The sequence below is a fragment of the Vipera berus genome, assembly GCF_964194415.1.
Source record: "Vipera berus genome assembly, chromosome: Z".
NCBI classification, from domain to species: Eukaryota; Metazoa; Chordata; class Lepidosauria; order Squamata; family Viperidae; genus Vipera; species Vipera berus.
Genome location: NC_138205.1, coordinates 13,107,898 through 13,132,191, shown reverse-complemented (window position 1 = coordinate 13,132,191; position 24,294 = coordinate 13,107,898). Strand labels below are relative to the sequence as shown.

The 24,294-nt window shown below is 39.5% G+C and overlaps 2 protein-coding genes across 2 annotated transcripts in view; both read left to right on the top strand.

Annotated features, from left to right (window-relative positions):
* Positions 1-4,348, top strand: part of LOC308678651 (uncharacterized protein) — a gene marked incomplete at both ends in the record, with an annotated part of 30,530 nt that extends 26,182 nt beyond the window's left edge. Inside the window, one exon of the mRNA XM_081345880.1 lies at positions 3,387-4,348. Within this exon, the coding sequence (XP_081202006.1) occupies positions 3,387-4,348 (962 nt within the window). The remainder of the gene's footprint in view (positions 1-3,386) is intronic.
* Positions 4,349-13,665: 9,317 nt separating this feature from the next.
* On the top strand, positions 13,666-14,427 carry LOC308678650 (olfactory receptor 10AG1-like; the record flags this gene model as incomplete). Its single annotated transcript, XM_081345879.1, has 1 exon — positions 13,666-14,427. The coding sequence occupies one exon, from the start codon at positions 13,666-13,668 to the stop codon at positions 14,425-14,427; it is 762 nt and encodes a 253-aa protein (XP_081202005.1).
* Positions 14,428-24,294: the final 9,867 nt, after the last annotated feature.

The following is a 24,294-nucleotide window of genomic DNA, read 5'->3' as shown; positions in this document are numbered from 1 at the left end:
CATTCAATTGGGTGTATCTTTCTTTTTCTCCCTTGCCTTTCGCTTCCCTCCTTTCCTCAGCTATTTGCAAAGCTTCCTCAGACAGCCATTTTGCTTTCTTGCATTTCTTTTTCTTTGGGATGGTTTTGGTTGCTACCTGTTGTACAATGTCGCGAACCTCTGTCCATAGTTCTTCAGGCACTCTGTCTATCAGATCTAATTCCTTAAATCTATTTGTCACCTCTACTGTATATTCAACAGGGATATGATTTAATTCATACCTGAGTGGCCTAGTGCTTTTCCCTACTTTCTTCAGTTTAAGCCTAAACTTTGCAAGGAGAAGCTCATGGTCTGAGCCACAGTCAGCTCCTGGTCTTGTTTTTACTGACTGTATAGAGCTTCTCCATCTTTGGCTGCAGAGCATATAGTCAATCTGATTTCTGTGTTGACCATCTGGTGATGTCCATGTGTAGAGCCGTCTCTTGGGTTGTTGGAAAAGAGTGTTTGCTATGACCATCGTATTCTCTTGACAGAATTCTATCAGCCTGTGCCCTGCTTCATTTTGCACTCCAAGGCCAAACTTGCCTGTTATTCCGGTTATCTTTTGGCTTCCTACTTTAGCATTCCAATCCCCCATGATGATAAGGACATCATTTTTTGGTGTTAGTTCTATAAGGTGCTGTAGGGCTTCATAGAACTGGTCAATTTCATCCTCTTCAGCACTGGTGGTTGGGGCATAGACCTGGACTACTGTGATATTGAATGGTTTGCCTTGGATTCGAACTGAGATCATTCTGTCATTTTGAGGATTGTATCCCAGTATTGCTTTTCCTACTCTTTTATTGACTATGAAGGCTACTCCATTTCTTCTTAAGGATTCTTGCCCACAGTAGTATACCTGATGGTCATCTGAATTAAATTCACCCATTCCTGTCCATTTTAGTTCGCTGATACCTAAGATGTCAATGTTCAGTCTTGTCATCTCTTGTTTGACCACGTCCAGTTTTCCTTGATTCATGGATCTTACATTCCAGGTTCCTATGGAGAAAAAATCTTTACAGCATCGGACTTTCCTTTCACCACCAGACATATCCACAGCTGAGCGTCCTTTCGGCTTTGGCCCAGTCGCTTCATTCTTTCTGGCGCTACTAGTACTAGCCCTCTGCTCTTCCCCAGTAGCATATTGGACGCCTTCCGACCTGAGGGGCTCATCTTCCAGCGTCATATCGTTTTGCCTTTTGGTACTGTCCATAGGGTTTTCATGGCAAAGATACTGGAGTGGTTTGCCATTTCCTTCTCCAGTGGATCACGTTTTGTCAGAACTCTCTGCTATGACCTTTCCGTCTTGGGTGGCCCTGCACGGCATAGCTCATAGCTTCATTGAATTACGCAAGCCCCTTCGCCACGACAAGGCAGTAATCCATGAAGGGGTGTAGAATATTAGAACCAGACAAAAGACAATTCCTTGCAGAGACGGGAAATCTGAGAAGCCCAGCAAGACAAACTCAGTGATGCAGGACTGGTTGTCATTTTACATGGTATCCTTCAGATCAAAGCCTGAGAACAAAATGAAATAATTAAATAAAAATAATAATAAACAATTTATGCAGGCATTTTGTAGCAGCCAACATCAAAGACTATGAAGGAGCCTTTAAAATCATTTGATTCCTTGAGGATCAGAAATTGCAGAGAGACGAAGGGACTTTTTTCTTTAACAAGATCTCCTGACAGAAGCCCGAAGATTCATTCTGAGGATTTGGTAAAGGAATATCAGAGGACAACCTGGACCTTGGGGAGCATTGATTAGAGCAGGGTTAGGAAACTCATTGGCCTGCGATGCTGAATAGTTTGGTTTCAATTTGCAGGACTTTCTAACCATTTCCCCTCTTGACTGAGTTTTATAGGAAGTGTAGTCCAGTGCCAATGATGGAATAACTTATATTGTCCCTGACCATTGAGCAGCCAACACAGTATAAAAACTAAAAGCAACGCCAATTAAAAGAAATTGAGGCTGCCTACAACACAATATAAAAACCCTACAGATGAGGATCTTTGAGAATCCTGCCCCTAGGAATGAGGGAAGAAACAGGTTTTCAAGGCCTTCAGGAAGGCCAAGAAGTTCTTTCCTCTGGTCCAAGTTGTCCTCTGGTACTCTTTTACCAAATCCCCAGGAGGAGCTTTGGGGCATCTGTCATGAGACTTGTTAGAGAATAATGTCCTCCAGTTTCTCTGGAGTTTTGACTCCCCCTAGGAGACCAGTGGCTCCTTCAGTCTCTGAGGTGGGTTTATGTAAACAGCCTCCGTAACAGCAAACATTTATTTTTCCAGAAGAAAGATTATATGAAGATTTTGCTATAGCAGAGGAATCATCAGGACTTTCAGCGAATATTACAGAATTCCAGGCTTTCCTTAAGAAGTGTCGTCCTTCTCTAAAAAACAATCAGAAAGGGATCGACAAAGTAAGATCATGTTTTATAGTTTGGTTCCTCACGTTAGGCAACTTCATGAGAAGATGTTTTATTTTCAAAGGATATCCAGTGGAACATTAAGAGAGTTTTATTGTCAGCTTTTTACTAATGCTTTAACATTTAAATCTTTTGAGCCTGTACTTCTTGATGCTCTGTCTAGATAAAAAAAGGCCATCTAGGAATGGCTGATTATTGGTGGTATGTAATGGAGCCAAATTCCATCTAATGGGAAATTAACTTTCCTTTGATTTAAGTCACTTTTCTCCAATCCTTCCCCTACATTTTTTTCTTCCATTCAATTTTGTCTGATTTCCAGAGATTGCCTGGACATGTACCTTTGGTTTTCTTGGCAAGGTTTTTCAGAAGTGTTTTGCCCTTGTGTTTTTCCACGGGCTGAGAGAAAATGATTGGCCCAAGGTCACCCAGCTGTCTTTATCCCTTGGGCTGGACTAGAATTCCCAGTCTCCCAGTCTCTACCCTAATGCCTAAATCTCTAGTATTTTTTATTTCCTTGCTGGAATATTAATGCAAAGTTTCAGATGTAGAAGGGATGTATTTCAAAGGATATATGTAAAAGTGCTTGTAATTGTTATTGAATTTTCATGATTTGTAGAATCCCAGAAACAGTAACAGAAATTACTACATGCAGAGCAACCAATTAAAACACATCCACACTTCAGTTCTGAGTTCTGAGAAAAAGATCCTAAAGTGACTGTGTGATTCACTAAGATAACATAATCACAAATAAATTCACAGGTCATTTTAAATTAAAATTGCAGCCTTTCTTTCCTATTTCCAAGGATTTAATCCAAATTACTAATTCTGAGTACATACAAAGGAAAAACATATACGTGTCTAGTTTGAGAACGCTATATAAGATTTAATAATTTTTCAGAAGAATTGTTTAATTCTTATTTTATGTTCCTTTTCTGTTTTCAGACTTCTATGTGTATGATATCATGAAAAAGGACAACCAGTCCTGTTTGAATGAGTTTATCCTTCTTGGCTTCTCAGATTTTAAGTCTATGAAAGAACTTCTGTTTTGTCTGCTTCTAATATTCTACCTGATGGCCTTGATGGGCAACAGCCTGGTTTTGATCCTCACCATTGCCAATCCCACACTCCACACCCCAATGTACTTCTTCCTGTGGAACTTGTCCTTTTTGGAAATTGGCTACACCTCCACCATCAGCCCAAAGATGCTAGTAAATTTGTTATCAGAGAATCAGACTATATTGTTTTGGGGCTGTGGATGTCAAATGTGCTTCTTCCTTCTTTTCAGTGTCACTGAGTGTTGTCTTCTTTGCGCTATGGCGTATGACCGTTATGTTGCCATTTGCAAACCCTTGCAATACCCTTGTATCATGAATGACAAGAAATGTGCCAACCTAGCTGCCATCTCATGGACCCTTGGTGCTTTTGTGAGTTTGGGACAATCTATTTCAATCTTCACTCTTCCCTTCTGTGGGTCAAACAGAATCAGCCATTTCTTTTGTGATCTTATGCCTGTTCTGAGACTGACTTCTATCAATACCTACAAAAATGAAGTGGCCAATGCCACGCTAACTGTGGTATTTGTCCTGGTACCCCTTTTGTTCATCCTCTTTACTTACCTCCTCATTGTCTCCACTATTCTCACAATGCCAGTGGCCACGAACAGGCACAAAGCATTTTCCACTTGTTCCTCACATCTCATTGTTGTTTTCATTTTCTTTGGAGCCATCATTATTACTTACATTCATCCCAATTCAGCATCTTCTGAGGATGATAACAGGTTCCTTGCCCTTTTCTACACGGTAGTGACCCCAAGCTTGAACCCCATCATTTACAGCTTGAGGAATAAAGAGATAAAAGCTGCTTTCAAAACATCAGTAGCAAGGAAATGGGTCTTTTTGTTGTGATTCAGGGTCAGCCTGTGGGTTCGGCAGTTGGGTCGGACGACTCAGAGGAGGAGGAGGGGGGTGTTGAAGAGCTTGCTGAGGGGATTGGACAGCTTGATGAGAGCCCCCAGCCAGGCCCCTCTCATCTGGTCACGACGCAGACCCAGCTGTGTGAGCCTGACAGCGTGGATGAAGATGACCCACAGCTGGCCCTGTTCAAGGACGCCTGACGCAGGAGGCAGTCAATCAGGAGTAAACAGAGGAAGGCAATGGGGCTCCTCGGAAGGAGGCAGAGAGAAGCCACGCCCTGAACTGTATTTAAGGGGGAATGCATGGGAGGGCTGGTTTGCTGAAGGCAACCGCTTGAAAAGCTCCTGTTTCTTGGTTTGTGTCTTGTTCTATTTGTTTTTGTAGCAATAAATTTGGCAGGCGTAATTCCAGCCTCTTGCCTTCTTGTAAAAGGGGTTGTCCCTGCCTTTTCTGCAGGGCCGGTAGCAGGCTGGTACAGAACACTTTTAAAGGTAACAATCCAATATAATAATCCAATAATAATTGACATGATCCCATTATATCAGTCAGTTTCATCTTTTTGAGAAATCACCATCTCATCCAAACATTTATGCAATAGAAGGAACTCTAGAAATGCCAGTGGCTACTATTAGCGTTTATTCTAGAATGACTCAGATCTGGGGATATATTTATTTAAAGACAGGAAGACACCTGAATAGGAATAGCTGTAGCATTTAGACATATGCTCCTTCATAGTTTTTTTACAGCACTCTCTAAAATATTTACATTGTCAGTATATTGCCCCCAACCATCTGGATTCTAATTTTACTGAACTTGGAAGGATGGAACTGAGTCAACTTTGAGCTTGTTAGGATCGAACTCCTAGCAGTGGGCAGAGTTAGCCTGCAATACTACATTCTAAACATCATGCTGCCAAGGCTCTTGAAAGGAAAGCTAAATTTATTATAATGATTGAATGCAAGAAAAGTGTTGACTGGCCATTTTCTTGGAACAGTGATGTCAAAATCAGGTAGAAACAGGAGCCATAAGGATCCCCACAAGGGATATAGTGACTTAAACCATATATGCTTATAAATCTCTTTCATTATTATTATTGCATCAACATAACAATCACATAGGAAGTAGATGTAACTAAAACATAGAAATAAACATTATTATGAATGTGACAATTTGTTGTTAATATGTGCATTTAAATATATTTGCATATATACAGTATGCATGCGTGCGCACACACAGACACACACATTTATTTATTTATTTTACCCCCCAATCCCCTCAATGCTTCCTCCCAATTTAACACCAAATTATTGGGCAAACCATCTCCACATCCAATATTCCCACTTATCTTTTCTCTATAATATTCCATCTAATTTCTGATATCCTATGTCAGAAAAAAAAAAATCTCTTGTGCGGTTTTCCACAATTCAAGTATAAATTAGTGCACTACAATACAAGAATTTGAGTAAATTGCAAATATGTATAATAGCAATGTTAGAATATTTATGCATTAATAAAATAATAATTATGTATTTAATAAAATAATAATAAATAAAATAAAATAAACCTTGTGCCTCACTCACCTTCTCTGAGCTATTTCTTTAGTAGGAGAACAAACGAGCAGAAAGGAAATAACATTATATCAGTTTTCAATCATAAGAATTTTGGGATTAAATTTGTTATAACTGCATGACAACAAGAGGAGAAATAATATGATACTTATTCTAAAACACAAAGTCATTATTTATTTATCTATTTATTCAAATTGATTTGCTGCCCATTTCTAGTGGACACTTTATATACAGATGCTCTTGTTTTGGCAAACAATAAACTTAAATCGTAGTGACTCATAGCATTTAGGAAAACAGTACAGCTTTGAATATGAAATTAAAATTATTACCACAATTTCAATAATTGGCATTTTCCCATGGTTCTTTATTTCTTGATTCTTCTAGCATTTATGCAAAAATGGTTACCTGTCTTTTATATTCCATTATTTCCTTTATTGTTTATTCTTTGTATTCCTCTATTTGTTTATTTTCAGTATTCCTGCTGAAAACCCCCCCCCCCCATAAAAAGTTAAAAGAAAGAAAGAGATTTGGGTTTGGATTACTGTATATAAAATTATTTATTCATCCCCAAACAGAAGAAATTAAATAAGTTTTACAATAAGTCACTTAGATTCCAATCCTGAAAGTAATTATAATTTATTGTCATACTGTCAACTCTACAACAAGCCTGGCTGCAGCCATTTCTTTTGTTCTAAGTTGCCACAGGATTGGGAAGGGAAAGCAGAATTTCTCCTAGTCAAAACATTTTACTGTCCCATGGGAACCAAGGTCATTTCTGTCAGTTAGGTAGGGGTTGAAACCTTTAGTTAGAAAGCCCACAAAACTCTTCTATTGGGGAACGTAGCTGATTGCCTAGCTCTGGAGAGGGGAGTTCAACTTTGTAATATTGTTGCTTCTGAAGGGAACTTCAGACTTGGTTTCACTTTTGACGTGCCAATATTCTGTATTAATAAAGATGTTCTTTGAGGAATTTACAAGCCTCGGAGTTCTGCTTTGTTCATCTCTGTCTATTGGAGCCATGACACTAAAAAGTCTCCTAAAACCTCTCCATTCTTTGGGGTGCTGGGCCCCGTCCACCTACCCATTGCTTTTGGGAGAACAGTAAAGACTTAGTAAAGATTTGAGGATGGAGAAGAAAAGCAGAACCAATGCTGGCCACCACAGAACTTTGGCCAATGGAGTGCAAGCCGCAGCTCCGGTCACTGAGGAGGCATCACTGGCAGGGGCACGGCTAAAATCCAGGTTGATCCAACCTCAGAAGCTGGTACTAAAGGAAGGAACTACAACCCTGGCAGATCTCTACCAAGCTGAAGCTGCCCCTCAGCACAGGAGCAACTCCTGTTGCTGCTGAAAAGGATCTCCTACTACTTTCATCTCAGGGCCCTTCATCAGTGGCACTGAAGAAAGGAAAGGGGTCTACTGAATGGGATGACTCTGGGGACTGGAAGTTTCAGTCTGCAGTCCTCAGCCCCTTCAGTCTAGCAGCTGAAGGAGAAATTTGACTGGTTAGAGGTAAAGGAGATACCTTCTACTGAACAATGTGTGTGTGGTATGGGGGGGGGGGAAATCAAGAATTATCTGTCCCTTATCCACCTTCACTGGAGTCCCAGTCCAGTTGCAGGAGCCCACACATCTCTCGTTCCCTAACTGGCTGTGATGTCCAGTCTTGGATTGATCCAACTGAGCCCTTGGTCACCCTGCTGAGCTACAAGTCCTGGAGCCCAGCTGAGAGAAATCTGGAGAGTGATTCAACCATGTCCCCAAAATCAGCAGCCAGCCCAGCAGCTGATGTATCTAGCCCCATTAAGCCAACTTTTGATAGAAACCCCAAGAAATTACCTTTGTTCCTAAATCAAGTATGGCCTCACCTAGATTGCTCTGCCTATACCCATCCAGGTGATGACACAATGGTGAACGCTGTGGTGGCAAATTTAGAGGGAGAGGCGGCTGATGAAGGGGCTCCATAGCTGCAGGATGCTAACCTATTCATGGAACAGCTGAGGGCCTGTTTTGAAGATGAATCTTTAATCCTAATGGCAGAGAAGGAAATTCACTGTTTAAAGCAAAGAGACCACCCTGCTAAATAATACGTTCAAGAGTTCAGAAGAGTGGCTGGTTGACTCGGGCAGTGGCTGGAACGTTCACTAATCAACTATTTCAAGCAAGGACTGAACCATGATTTACTCCAATCCTGCATTTATTGGGGCATTCCCAACCAGCTACGAGAGTGGTACAATCTGGCAGTGACTCTAGACATCGAATTGGCCCTAGAAAGTTAATCTAAACCATGACATCTTCAAGACAAGCATCTTTTTGGCCAACATTCCCAAGCCACAGTGGTCACCAGTGCTCCCCAAGCATCTACCAGAGGCCCCATCAAATGCTACTGATGCGATCAAGTGGGTCACCATGCTGTGGAATGCCCAGCTCCTATCCCCCCAGGCCCAAAGCACACCTGCTGCCACTTCTAAACCATGTAGAGCTCCATGGGGAGGGAGGGAGGGAGGGAGGGAAAGAAAGAAATCCAATTGGGCCCATCAGGATCCAGTCATGGAGGTCTCCTCTCCTACCAAGGTGAGGAGAAAGCCCCGCCTGAGTGACAACAAGCACCGGTGTCTTACGAGACTGATGAGGATGATGAGGATGACCCCATTGTAAGTTCACCCATCCCACCTTTCGCTATTCCCACCAAGATTATATTATGAAAGACGGGCTCAGATGGATTTGGACATTTTAATAGATTGAGGTTACACCAGATGCTTAATTAACTTGCCAACTGTCCTTAAGTTGGGAATTCACACCAAATTACTGCCCATAGCCATGAAATTTGAACAAGTGGATGGGTCGCTTATTGGTGATTCCCCAGCAACACACTTAACAGAGCCGTTGTGTCTGGAAATGGGACAACACCAGGAGATTATTCGTTTGTAGTGGTTCCCAAGATGAAAGAAACAGTGATACTAGGATTGGCTTGGATGGACAAATGGCACCCCAATATTTGTTGGGAGAATGGTGTGTGAACTTTGAGATTAGCCACAGGACTTCTCCCATCAATGGAATCTAGTGAGATCAAGAGGGCTGCTGCCATTGGAGCCCACAGGGAGCCTATTGAGACGTTAAAAGCTGCTGTGGAACAGCTACTGGGGATCCATCTTATCCCCAGTGATTATCGTGATTTGGTGGGGGCTTTTTGGGAGAAGAAATGCGACATCCTCCAGCCTCATCGGACTACCGACTGCACAATTGAAATACTGCCAGGAGCCAAGCTTCCAAAACCCAAAATGTACTCGATGACTCCTAGAGACTTAATTAAGGAATTAAGGGACTTTATTGACAAGAATCTGGCCAGAGGGCTCATCCAGCCTGCAAAATCACGTGTGGCTGCCCTGGTGTTGTTTAAAGAAAAGAAGGATGGGTCTTTGAGGCTCTGTGTGGATTTTAAAGGGTTAAAATCAGCGTAGAAAACATGTACCCCCTTCCCCTGATGAAAGATATGTTAGCCCACCTGGGTAAAGGAAAATTTTTCATGAAATTGGACTTGAGGGGAGCCTGCTACCGAGTGCAAATTAGGGAGGGGGATGAGTGGAAGACAGCTTTCAACTGCCCCTTAAAGAGTTTCCAATTTAAAGTAATGACTTTCAGGCTCCAAGGAGCAACTGATCAATCAAGTGCTGCATGACCACCTATACAAAGGGGGTTTGGTTTACCTTGACAATATCCTCATCTATACTGAGACCATGGAGGAGCACATCAAGTTGGTTTGAGAGGTGCTTAAGAAACTGTTAAAAGCTAGCTTCTATGTCAAACTTGCTAAATGCAAGTTCCATCAAATGCACCTCAACTATTTAGGTTACCGGATCTCAAACGAGGGGGTGGAAATAGACCCTGCAAAAGTCAAAGCCATGCTAGAGTGGCAGCCTCCATGAACCCGCAAGCAACTTCAGCGCTTTTGGGGGGTTTGCGAATTTCTATTGGCAGTTCTTCCCCTCTTTTGCAAATATCGCCCTGCCTATTACCGAAGTGTTAAAAACCAGAAAAAAAGAGGGGAGGAAACCCCAATCATGTCAGCCTTTACAATGGACTATGTCACTATGCAGTGCCAAGCAGCATTTGAGCAGTTAAAAAGATTATTTGCAGCAGAACCAGTGCTTAAGCATCCTGATCCTGAGGAACCTTTCATCATCCAAGCTGATGCTAGTGATGTTGCTGTAGATGTAGCTCCCCTGCAAAAAAAAAACCCCTCAGTGGGGGAGGTCTGCAGCCCTGTATCTACACTTTGCATAAGCTTTCAGAGACAGAGAGAAGGTGGGCAGTCTGGGAAAAGGAGGCTTTTGTGGTAAGGTGGGCATTATTAAATTTGTGCCATTTCTTGGAAGGGAGTAATGTGCCTTTCAAAGTACGGACTGATCATAAAAATCTAAAGGCACTGAGGACCCCTTGTAAATTATCTCTCAAGCAGGTTATATGGGCACAGTACTTCAACTGTTTTAATTTCACTCTCAAATACATCCCTGGGGGGAAGAACTTTCTGTCTAGGATGTTCCAATATAAAAGCCGCCATGAGGAGGTTGTTAATTCCATCATTCCTCTGCCCCAGTCAACCTCTCAGGTAAGTATGAGAGGTCAAACATGCAGTAGATCTGACAAACCTGATAGTCCATTGACATGAAAGCTCAAAGAGGAGCTAAAGACAGACTCTTGGTTCAACGACAATAGATCACTATCGACCTAGCGAAATGGCCTGGCCTAGAAGGGCTCTAAATTGTACTTTTCGGCCTCCCTCAGAATTCAAGCCATCCAGCATAGCCATGATACAAAGCCAGCTGGTCACTTTGGGTTTTTGAAGACTTTGCATTTGGTGCAGTGAGAAGAAAGACAGAAGAAAGACATTGAAAGTTATGTACAAAGCTGTTTCTACCTGTGCCACTATGAAAAAGCATCCCGGCAAACCTCCTGGTCTGTTACAACAAGTGGTAGATCCTTCCCAACCTTGGGACGAAATAGCCATGGACTTCATTGTAGAATTGCCTGAGAGCGAGGAGACCACTGTTGTGTTTTTTCTTATCAAGCAAACAATAGGTTAAATTCAAAACAGTAATGTGATTACAAGAATTAGAAGGTATCAGACATGCTATATATACCATATATCTCCATAGTACAATATTTGGCTTACAGTGTGTCTTAATTCATTATGATCATGGCATTACTAATTTATAAGGTCATTATAAACTTTAAGGTCTTCTCCCAGGTAATTTGCTCAGATGTGACCTTGGTACCCATAGTGTTTATTGTGGGAACATCCTTGCAATGTTTGGCCAACTTCAGCTTCCCCTCAGCAGAAACAGACTTGAATTTCCACTTCATTGGAATGTGCATGAATTATGGGATCATCATTGTCAAGTATGAGGTCATGTCACACACTATGGAAGGAATTTCAGTGGATTACAGAGTATTGTCATGCAGCCTTAATGACATAGATGTCCATGAAAAACATCCCAAATCATACCACTGTCTACAGTCCTTCACAATGAGCATGTATTGCAAAAATTACATAAAGCCTCATAGAGATCATAGATAATGATGGCTAAGAGGAAGAATTCAGTTCCTGTCATAGACACCAGGAAGTAGAGTTGTAACAGCCAGAAAAAGAACTGCATTCTGAGGGGAGATTTTCTGGCATTTCAAATAAAAAGGTTTACTGAAAATGGGAAAAGTTTAGGCAACAATAACAGATGGCCACATTTTCATTACAAAGCCAACTCTCTGACCTTGCCACTCCCTGTTTGAGATGCCTGTATGGTTCCTCATATTTTTGTCATATGAACAAGAAAATGCTTAGCTAATCTTGATAACATTTCATTTATTCATTTATTTGGAAAATGTACATAGCTACCCATCTCAACCAATAAATGAATAGCTAACACAATATAAAACCTAAAGCCAACACTAATTTAAAAAAATTGGGGCTCCCTACAACATAATAAGGGACACGGTGGCTCAGAGGGTTAGGATGCTGAGCTTGTCGATCAGAAGGTCGGCAGTTTGGCGGGTCAAATCCCGAGGGCTGCGTAACAGAGTGAGCGCCTGTTACTCGTCCCAGCTTCTGCCAACCTAGCAGTTCAAAAGCACGCAAAAATGCAAGTAGAAAAATAGGGACCACTACGGTGGGAAGGTAACAGCGTTCCATGCGCCTTTGGTGTCTAGTCATGCCGGCCACATGACCACGGAGACGTCCTCGGACAAGCGCTGGCTCTTCGGCTTTGAAACGGAGATGAGCACCGGCCACTAGAGTCAGAAACGACTAGCACGCATGTGCGGGGGAACCTTTACCTTTACCTTTTACAACATAATACAAAAACCTCATGTGAGGATCTACTAAGATCCTGCCCCTGAGGATGAGGGAAGAACCAGGTTTTCAAGGCTTTCAGGAGGACCAAGAATTTCTACCCCCTGATTCAAGCTGTCCTCTGGTATTCTTTTACCAAATCCCCAGGATGAGTCCTTGGGCTTCTGCCATGAGACTCGTTAGAGAAAAAGTTCTCTCTTCTCTCTGGAGTTTTGAATCCTCTAGGATCCAGGGGCTCTTTACCATCTTTGAGGTGGATTTATGTAAGCAGCTTCCATTAATATCAACCATTTGTTTTCTAGAGGAAAGACTATATGAAGATTCTTCTATGGTAGAGGAATCTTCAGAATCTTACATTGCCAGCAAATATTACAGAATTTCAGGCTTTCCTTAAGAAGACTCCCACCTCCCTAAAAATAATCAGAAAAGGATCAACAAAGTAAGATCAATATTTCATAGTGTGGATCCTCATGTTAGGCAACTTCATGAGAAGATGTTTTATTTTCAAAGGATATCCAGTGGAATATTAAGAGAGTTTCATTGTCAGCTTTTCACTTATGCTTTAACACTTATGTCTTTTGAGTGGCCTTTTATGACCTTTGTGGGAGTAGAATTACTCATCTGCCAGTTTCTACCATAATGTCTTAACCGCTAGTATTTTTGATTTCCTAAGAGCAATATTATTGCAAAGTTTCAGATATAGAAAGGATACGTTTCAGAGGAAGTGTGTAAAAATATTACTTATTCTTACTGAATTTCATTTTTGATAGAATCTCTAAAGTAGTAACAAGAAACTCTTTGATGGCACACCAACCAATTAAAAAATAACACACACAGACTTGAGGGACCAAACAGAGAGCTTGAAGATTGTTCAGATCTGAGAAAAGATCCTAAAATGGTTGTTTGATTCACTAAGATGATATAATCACAAATAAATTCATAAGACATTAAATTAACATTGCAGGCTTCCTTTCCTATTTCCAAAGATTTAATCCATATTACTACTTCTGAGTAATAGAAAGGAAGCTGGATATAGGTATCTAGTTTGAGAAAACAATATAATTTTAAGAATTATTTAGAAGAAGGTTTTAATTCTTTATTTAATGTTCCCTTTCTGTTTTCAGGCTATTATGTACACAATACCATGAAAGAGTGGTCTGGTGGCTTAGTGGTGAAGACTTTCGACTCCAACCTGGAAAATTGAGAGTTCAATCCTTGGTAGTGGCTGATGTTTTTCTCCTAGGGTGCAAAGAAAAAAAAATCTGTTGCAAACTCTGTATGGCTTCAGGAAGGGCATCAGGTCAATAAACGCTGATTTCCATCCAATCGTCCTGGCTCTACTCTGAATTAAGGGATTACAGGATCATTAAAAAGGAAGTTATGTGTATGAGACCATGAAAAAAGACAACCACTCCTGTTTGACTGAGTTTCTCCTGCTTGGCTTCTCAGATTTCAAGTCTGTGGAAAATCTTCTGTTTTGTCTGGTTCTAATATTCTACTTCATGGCCTTGATGGGCAACAGTCTGGTTTTGATCCTCACCATTGCCAGTCCCACCCTTCACACCCCAATGTACTTCTTCCTCTGGAACTTGTCCTTTTTGGAAATTGGCTACACCTCCTCCATCAGCCCAAAGATGCTAATGAATTTGTTATCAGAGAACCAGACTATATCCTTTTGGGGCTGTGGATGTCAAATGTGTTTCTTTCTTCTCTTCAGTGTCACTGAGTGTTGTCTTCTTTGTGCTATGGCGTACGACCGTTATGTTGCCATTTGCAAGCCCTTGCAATACCCTTGTATCATGAACTACAAGAAATGTGCTAAACTAGCTGTCATCTCATGGGTTTTTGGAATTTCCGTGTGCTTAGGGGAATCTATTTCAATATTCACCCTTACCTTTTGTGGGTCAAACAGAATCAGTCACTTCTTCTGTGATCTTATGCCTGTTCTGAAACTGACTTCCATTAATACTTACAAAAATGAAGTGGCCAATGCCACCCTAACTGTGATATTTGGTCTGGTTCCCCTTTTGCTTATCCTATTTTCCTACATCCTTATCATCTCCACTATTCTCACAATGCCAGTGGCCACGAACAGGCGCAAAGCATTTTCCACTTGTTCCTCACATCTCATTGTTTTTTTTTGTTTTTTTTATTGAAAAGTTTTAAGGTACAATTTTCCTTTAAAAATCCCCCCTTCCCCCTCCCTCCTCCCTCCCCCCCTCCCCCCCTCCCCCCCCCGACTTCCCAAAGCTAAATACAAGGTATATATATAAAAAGCAATCATAAACAATCATATACTAACAACTATAAACTCTAAAATCCAACACTCTCTAGCTTATATAGGATAAAACAAGCCTTAATAATATTGAATATATATAAAAAGAAACTAAAATAAGAAAAGAGAAAAAAAAACACGAAAGAAGACTTATTCAAATGCTACATAAAATTTCTTAACCCTATACTTGTTCTGGATAAACTCAATCCATTTTCTCCATTCCATAATATAGCGTTCTTGCGAGTGATCTTTCAAATAGGCCGAAATCTTCGCCATCTCTGCCAGGTCAGAAACCTTTAAAGTCCACTCTTCTATAGTCGGCAGTTCCTCTTTCTTCCAATATTGGCCTATCAAAAGTCTTGCTGCCGTAATTAAGTTCAACATCAACTTGATGTCCACAACTGTAGCGTCTGCAATTATTCCCAACAAAAAAAGTTGCGGACAAAACTTTATCCTCTGTTTAAAAATCTTCTGCATATTCCACCAGACTTTTATCCAAAAAGCCTTAACCTTCTTACATGTCCACCATATGTGAAAATATGTTGCATCTTCATCTCCACACCTCCAACATTTAGGCTGATAATTCGGATACATACTTGCAAGCTTTTTAGGATCTAAATGCCATCTATAAAACATTTTGTAAAAGTTCTCCCTTAGATTTTGAGCTTGAGTAAATTTTACGTTCCTCACCCAAATCTTTTCCCAGGTGTCCATTGTGATAACTTCCTGGATATTTTGGGCCCATTTTATCATACAATCCTTAACAAGCTCTGTTTCTGAGTCAATCTCTATCAATGCAAGATATATCCGTTTGATATGTGCTGGTCCCTGATTTCTGATTTGCTTTATCAAATTTTCATCAGTCATTGTAAATCCATTTTTCTGGTCTTCTTTCCACCTGGCCCGTAACTGAGTATATTGAAACCAATTTTGAACCACCTTCTCTTCTCGCAAGAGGCTATATGATTTCAAACACCAAACATTCCTTTCCAAGCTAAGAATCTCCTTGTACGTGGTCACATCATGTTTGAAGCCAGCATGTATATTTTCTATTGCGTGTTTTGGAATTGCCCACAACGGTATCTTACAACTTAACTTATGTCTATACTTCTTCCAAACTCTCAGCAATGCCTGTCTTAAAATATGCACCCTAAACACGTTGTCTACCTTCTTATCATACAACAAATATGCATGCCAGCCAAACAACAAATCATGGCCCTCAAGATTTAATAACCTCCCTTGCGTCAAATTAATCCAATCACTTATTCCTGCTAATGCAGCAGCTTCATAATATAATTTAAAATTAGGCAATTTAAGGCCACCTCTCTCACGAGTATCCTGCATAATCTTAAGTTTAACTCGTGGCTTTTTCCCTGCCCACACAAATTTATTGATACCTCGCTGCCATTCCTCCAAATTAGAATCTTTCTTAAGAATCGGTATCATTTGAAATAAAAATAAAAATTTAGGCAGGACATTCATTTTTACTGCTGCAATCCGTCCCAACAAAGACAATTGCAATTTTTCCCAACTCTCCAATTCTTTTTGAATTTTCCCCCATAGTTTTTCATAATTATTCTTATATAGCTTTGTATTAGAGGGCAACAAAATCACCCCCAAATATTTAACCCTTTTAACAATCTCAAATCCAGTTAATCCTTCTAAGAGAGCCTTTTGCGAAACTGTCATATTTCTGGTCAAAATTTTGGTTTTCTGTGTATTAACTTTAAATCCAGAAACCTTCCCATATTGTGTTATTATCTCCATCAGGTCCACAACAGAGTTCTCTGGCTGGGTCACTGTAACAACCAGATCGTCTGCGAATGCTCTCAATCTGTAGTCCTGATCTCCAATTTGTATCCCCTTAATTTTTCCCGAATTCCGAATTTTAACCAATAATATCTCTAATGTTAACACAAATAACAAGGGCGATAACGGACACCCTTGCCTTGTGCCCTTCTCAATATTACATGCTTCTGTCAAGCTGTTATTAACTATAATTCGGGCAGTTTGTTTTTGATATAATGCCCTAATCGGTTGTAAAAATTTTTCCCCAAAATCCATTTTATCTAAAACTTTCAACAAAAATTTCCAATTCAATTGATCAAAAGCTTTTTCAGCATCTAAAAAAATTAGCGCCGCAGCGATCTGGTTGTTCCTTTCCAAAAACTCTAACACATCAACTATATGCCTCACATTATTTTTCATTTGCCTACCACTAATAAACCCCGTTTGATCCCCATGAATCACCTGTTGCAGAACCCTCATCAGTCTATTAGCCAAAACCTTAGCAAATATCTTGTAATCTGTATTTAAAAGCGATATCGGTCTATAGTTTTTAACTTGAGTAGCATCTTGGTCTTCCTTCGGAATCAAAGAAATAAAAGCTGTTCTCCAAGACGGTGGCACCTTTCCCCCCCTCTGGATTGTCTGGAACAGTTCCTTTAACGGTTTTATCATCTCTAGTTGTAAATTTTTGTAATAGGCCGCAGTCAAGCCATCCGTACCTGGTGCTTTATCCACCTTCAATTCCTTAATTGCTGTAAAAATTTCTTCTTCTGTAATCAGTTGATTAATCCCCTCTTTTTGTACTTGTGTAAGAACCGGGATGCTAGCATTCTCCAAATATATATCAATATCTTTTTCATTAATTTCCTCTTTAGCATATAATTTCGAATAGAAATCCACAAAGGCATCCTTAATAAGATTCTGTTGGAACACAACCCTTCCTTTATACTCAATCTTATCTATATTAGAAGCCCTTTGTTTTTTCCTCAATCTATAAGCTAACCATCTGCCTGGTTTATTAGCGTTGCAAAAGGTATTATGCCTAGCAAACCGCAGATTGGTCGCCACTTGATCAGCCATTAATTTATCAAATTGTCCTCTTAACAGTCTAATAGCCTCCTTGGTCTTCACATCCTCTGAGTTCAAAATCAAAGCCTTTTCTTTTTCCTTTATTTCATTCTCCAGTTCTTTCCTTCTAGTTTCCACTGCACGTCTATGTTTATTATTCATATATATCAACACCCCTCTCATATAGGCCTTGCTAGCATCCCAAACCATATCCATAGAGGTACCCTTATTCATGTTAGTCTCAAAAAAATCCTTCATCCGCTGTTTGCATTCTTCCACATTTCTCTGATTTCTAAACAGATTCTCATTTACGCGCCACGAGCGCCTATCTCTTTTCTCCTTATCAATCTCTAACCAAACTGGACTGTGATCAGAGATAGTTCTTGCACAAATCTTCACCTTTTTGGTCCTCAAAAAGAAATCATTAGTCAGCAAAATAAAATCAATCCTCGAAAAAGATTGATGTCTATCAGAATAAAAAGTATAATCCTTCTCCTGCAAATGTCTCTCACGCCAAATATCTCGCAATTCCAGGTCATCCTTCATTTCAAAAAAAGATTTAGGCAATCTAGCATGACTTGGAATGCGCTTGAAAACTCCAGCCTTGTCCAGCTGTACATCCAAAACACCATTCCAGTCCCCCATAAAAATAAAAGATTTATAATCCAACTGGGTAAGCTTTGTGTGTAGTAAACTAAAAAAGTCAGCTTGTTGTTGATTAGGTGCATATAATCCAACTAAAAGCGTCTTTTTACCTTCTACCAGCAGCTCAATCATAACATATCTTCCATGCTTGTCTGCTTCAATTAAGTCTGCTGTTAAGGCACTTTTAACATAAACAACCACTCCATTTTTCTTATTCTCTGCAGAAGCAACAAATTGCGTACCCAACCTCGAGTTCGATAAATACTTTTGATCCAAAACTCTAATATGCGTTTCTTGCAAACATATAACATGTATCTTAAATTGTTTTAAATATTGAAAAACTTTCTTCCTCTTCTGTGGTGAATTTAGTCCATTAACATTCCAGGTTAAGAATTTAGTTGCCATGCATATCCTCCCAAAGCTCTTGGAGCACAGCTTTGATAGGACTATCTTCTTTAGGCCGTGCTCCTCCCACTGCTTGGCTATGAGTACGTTGTGAAGATTCTGAAGACTTTTGCTGGTCTTGTTCTTTTATTTTCTTTGCTCGTTTTAAAGCAGCACGCGTTACCCTTTGCTCTCTAGGATCGTCCAAAGAAGTTATAGCTTGATCTCCTCCAGCACCATTATCCTCTGTTGCATCCTCTTGATGTTCTCCTTCTCCAGATCCCTTTGCAGCTTCCAGAAGTGTTGATGGGGTTGCTTTTAAAACATTATTGTAGAAATCACGCGCTTGCTTCACAGTAATCAGCCGATACCTTTTACCTTCATGCATCACCATCAGCCCGTCTGGAATCTCCCATCTAAACCTTATATCTCGTTGCTTGAGCTCTTGCACAAGAAATGTAAAGTCCTTCCTTCTCCTTAAAATATTTGGAGGGATTTCTTTTAAAACCAAAACTTCTTGATCAGCAATCACAACTTTAGCATCATAGGCAGCTTGTATAACTTCATCTCTGATTTCTCTTTTTGCAAAGTAAACATCTCATTGTTGTTTTAATTTTCTTTGGAACCATCATTGTTACCTACATTCATCCCAATTCAGCATCTTCTGAGGATGATAACAGGATCCTTGCCCTGCTCTACACGGTAGTGACCCCAAGCTTGAACCCCATCATTTACAGCTTGAGGAATGAAGAAATAAAAGCTGCTTTTAATATATTAGTAGCAAGGAAATGGGTCTCCTTTAGGTAATAATTTGATGTACTGTAATAATCCAATAATTGATATGATCCCATTATATCAATCAATTTCATCTCTTTGACAAATCACCATTAATCATAATTAATTACTTTAAGTCATAATGTCTTACTTTAAGTCACTGTTACCCTGTTTTTTTCTTATAAAGCAAATTATGCATTGAACTCAGATGGAGAATATGATATCTACAAGAACAATACTATGTATATATGTTTATAGAATCCCATTATTATAGCATCTTTTTCATATCTCGTTTTAATTTGCAAATATGGCAACCATGATAGATCAATACTTTGTTCTTGTAAATCTTGTCGGTCTTTCAATTTTCCTTCATTGTCCAAGATATTTTTATAGGTCACAACTTCATCGTAATTAATTAAATTTGGGTAAGCAAAAACTTACATTGTTGAAAGCCATCCAGGTATTTTGATGTAAATTTTTACTTTTATTTTTCCCCCATTCTGAAAGAAGTGTATTTCTTATAAAGTGGTTTTGAAAGTATCTATGTATTTTATTATGTATTTTATTCTTCCCATACCACAAAACGGCATGCCAATTTGTAGGTCATGCCCCTATAGCTCCTTCCGACGCGACCTAAAAACATATCTGTTTGAGCAATCCGGTCTGGTCTGACGGGTTCTGTTGTAATTATTGTTTTAAGGTAACTATCTTCTGCATTTGGGCAAAATTAGGGTTTAATTTGTTTTCAATATCTGTATTTGTGCATTCTGATATTTATGTCACTGTTCACCGCCCTGAGTCCTTAGGGAGAAGGGTGGTATACAAATCAAATAAATAAATAAATAATAGCTTTTTTGTCTCTAAGCATTATCCATTCTTTAAGCCATGTTAAAATAGTTGCTTGGTAATATAACATCCAGTCCAGCAGTCCAAATCCTCCACTTTCTTTTGCTTCTTATAGCATTTTCAGTCTAATTCTAGCTTTTTCCCCCTTGACAGATAAATTTCAGTATTGTTATATTTAGTTCATCAAAAAAAAGCCTTACAGGAATCATTTGAAATAAAAAGAGTATTTTTGGTAAGATATTCATTTTCACTGCTGCTATTCTCCCCAGCGTTGAAATTTGTAAGTTTTTCCACTTTTCAAGATCCAGTTTTATTTGTTTTAGCAGTCTAACATTGTTATCCTCTTTTATTGTTACACATCTTTCTGTTAGATAAATTCCCAAATATTTAACTTTTTTTAACTATTTGAAGATTTGTTTTTTTTGCTAGTTGATTTTTTTGTTTTTATGTTAAATTCTTAAGTATTTTCTCTGTTTATTTTCAACCCTGCCACTTCTCCAAATTTTTCTATTTTATCCATAGGTTTAGTGCTTGTTTCCAGTGGATCTTCCAATATGAAAACCAAGTCATCTGCAAATGCTTGTAGTTTATATTTTTCATCCTTTATCTCCAGTCCTTTAATTTCTATATCTTGTCTGATGTTTCTATTCAATACTTCCAGTGTTAGTATAAATAATAATGGAGATAATGGGCATCCCTGTCTTGTGTCTTTTTAATGTTAACGTTTTATGTAAAATCTCCATTTACAATTATTTTGGCTGTTTGTTTACAATAAATTGTTTTAATTAAATTTATAAAGTTTTCTCCAAAATCCATTTCTGCTAGTTGTTGGAACATGAATTGCCAGTTTAGATTGTCAAACACTTTCTGTGCATCAAGAAATATTAATTTTAGCAAGAAGAAGACTATCAAATGATTAATTAACGTATTGCTTAATATAATTAACTATTATCTATTATTTTTTGTTAAACACATGAACCCAGACATTATATATATATTATAATATACTGTATATATTCATTAAGTGACACGATGGCTCAGTGGGTTAGGACGCTGAGCTTGTTGATCAGAAGATTGGCAGTTTGGCGGGTCGAATCCCAAGTGCCGCATAGCAGAGTGAGCGCCTGTTACTCATCCCAACTTCTGCCAACCTAGCAGTTCAAAAGCACGTAAAAATGCAAGTAGAAAAATAGGGACCACTACAGTGGGAAGGTAGCAGCATTCTGTGCGCCTTTGGCGTCTAGTCATGCCGGCCACATGACCACGGAGATGTCTTCGGACAAGCACTGGCTCTTCGGCTTTGAAACGGAGATGAGCACCGGCCCCTAGAGTTGGAAACGACTAGCACGCATGTGCGGGGGAAACTTTACCTTTATATATTCATTGTACAATGTTTACTTATGGGGAATCTTAACTCATTATGATCACAGAATTACTAATTTATAAGCTCATTATAAATTTCAAGGTCTTCTCCCAGGTAATAGCTGCTTCCTGATAATCTGATCCCGTTATAGTATCTCCAGCAATTCAGACATTGTTCATTTTACATTTTTGCAGATCAAGGGAATCAAACATTTTTATTTATTAGTAGCTTCTCCTTGCAGAACAGCCATCCTACCTGAAATGTGTGTCCCTCTTCCTTGCTCAGATGTGATCTTGACACCCTTGGTGTTTATTATGGTAGCTGGTAGCATCCCTGCATTTTACTGACTATGTTCAGCATATCCTCAGCAGAAATATAAAAGATCTTCTCAGTCTTGACTTATCATTCATTGGAATGAGCATGAATTATGGGGTCATCATTGTCATGTGTGAAGTATCTCCTAGAAATCTACTCCCCCAGAAAGCAGTACTGTTTCCATAAACACTCTCCATGAAGCAGTATTTTCTGCGTACACTATATAGAATGTATGTTATGTGTATAATCTTCCTTAAGATGAAAATCTTAAAATCCTCAAGATGTCACACACTATAGAAAGAATTTCAGTGAATTACAAATATCATGCGGCCTCGACTGGTGACCCCCAGGGGGAGAGCGTTCTCGGTGGGCGCACCAGTCCTTTGGAACCGCTTACCAGCTGAACTACATATGGCCCCAGACCTTCGCTCCTTCCGCCGTGATCTAAAAACTTATCTATTCGAACAAGCTGGCCTGGTCTGATGGGTTTGGGGTTTTAACATTGTTTTTAACTAACTTACTACATTGGGCACAAACATTTAACTTTAAATCTTGTATTCTGTATTCTTATTTTTATTGCCCTGTACACCGCCCTGAGTCCCTTGGGAGAAGGGCGGTATATAAATCAAATAAATAAATAAATAAATAAATAAATAAATAAATAAATAAATACCCATGAAAAATATGTATCAGTGCAACTGTCCCTTCCCTCAGTCTTTCACAATGAGTGTGTATGGCAAAGAATTGCATAAAGCCACATAGATATCCTAGATAATGATGGTTAAGAGGAAGAGTTCATTTTCTGCCAAAAATACTAGGAAGTAGAGTTATAACAACCAGAAAAAGAAATAGAATTGTACTCTGTCGTGAAATTCTCCAGCATTTCAAATTACAAAAAAATTGTATTGAAAATGGGAGAAGCTTTAGGCAACGATAAGAGAAGGCTGTATGTGCACTACAAGAGCTAAATGTTCATGAATCATACTGTTTCATTTATTTTTGACAAAAGGTTTCTGATCTTCAATCTGTCTTGCTCTCTGTCCAGATGTTGCCAGTATCCATAGCCAGCAGGACTACCTAGACATTGCAGAGCAAATTGAATTGAATTGAATTGAATACTTTATTTGACCAAGTGTGTTTAGACACACAAGGAATTTGCCTCCAGTACAGAAACTCTCAGTGAACATGCAAAGCAAAATAATAATAATAATAATAATAATAATAATAATAATAATAATAATAATAATAATAATAATAATAATAATAATAATAATGGAGCAAAGAAGATAATAATAAGCAGTGCTTTTTTTGTAAAAGAAAAAGGTGCCGGAACTCACACATGTCATACAACCCGCCTTGCCTACCCTACAAGGTTCCATCCAAAAAAGGTGCCGGAACTCCGTTCTGAGCGTTCTATGAGAAAAAAAGCCCTGATAATAAGAATAAATAATGACATTATAGCCATACTACATGGGTAAATATAGGTAAAGGTTCCCCCGCACATGCGTGCTAGTCGTTTCCGATTCTAGGGGCCGGTGCTCATCTCCGTTTCAAAGCCGAACAGCCAGCGCTTGTCCGAGGACGTCTCCGTGGTCATGTGACCGGCATGACTAGACGCCAAAGGCACACGGAGCGCTGTTACCTTCCCACCGTAGTGGTCCCTATTTTTCTACTTGCATTTTTACGTGCTTTCGAACTGCTAGGTTGGCAGAAGCTGGGACGAGTAACAGGTGCTCACTCTGCTACGCGGCACTCGGGATTTGACCCGCCAAACTGCCGACCTTCTGATCAACAAGCTCAGCGTCCTAACCCACTGAGCCACCGCATAGATATTAATATTGTGAGAATTAGGTGTTTAGAAGAGTGATGGCACAAGGGAAAAAAACCTGTCCCTGTGTCTAGTTGCTTTGGCACACAATGCCCTATCACACCATCCTGAGGAGAGGAATTGAAACAGTTCATGTCCAGGATGTGAGGAGTCTGCAGTTATCTTTTCAGCCCTTTAAGAGCTTCTGGGGTATACAAGTCAAGAATATACAGTATGCTGTAGATCTCCTTCATGGATGATGACTGGAGACATATAAGAACATCAATTGGCAGAATGCATAATTTTATTATGTGGAGCATCCCCTGCTGTTTGAGACTGAAATCATGTTAACATCAGACAATATGGAGGTGATATGAATGGAATAAATTGCCATTATTATAGCCAAGGAGTAGGAGACATATTAAAAGTACTCATAGCTCACAGATTTTCCATGTGATCATCATGATAGATAGTGTGTTCAGGGACAATATAAATTATCCCACTAATTGCCATTGCCTTTTGGACTACCGAAAGGGACGCAGTGGCTCAGTGGGTTAGGACACTGAGCTTGTCGATCAGAAGGTCGGCAGTTTGGCAGGTCGAATCCCGAGTTCCGCGTAACAGAGTGAGCACCTGTTACTCGTCCCAGCTTCTGCCAACCTAGCAGTTCGAAAGCACGTAAAAATGCAAGTAGAAAAATAGGGACCACTACGGTGGGAAGGTAACAGCGTTCCGTATGCCTTTGGCATCTAGTCATG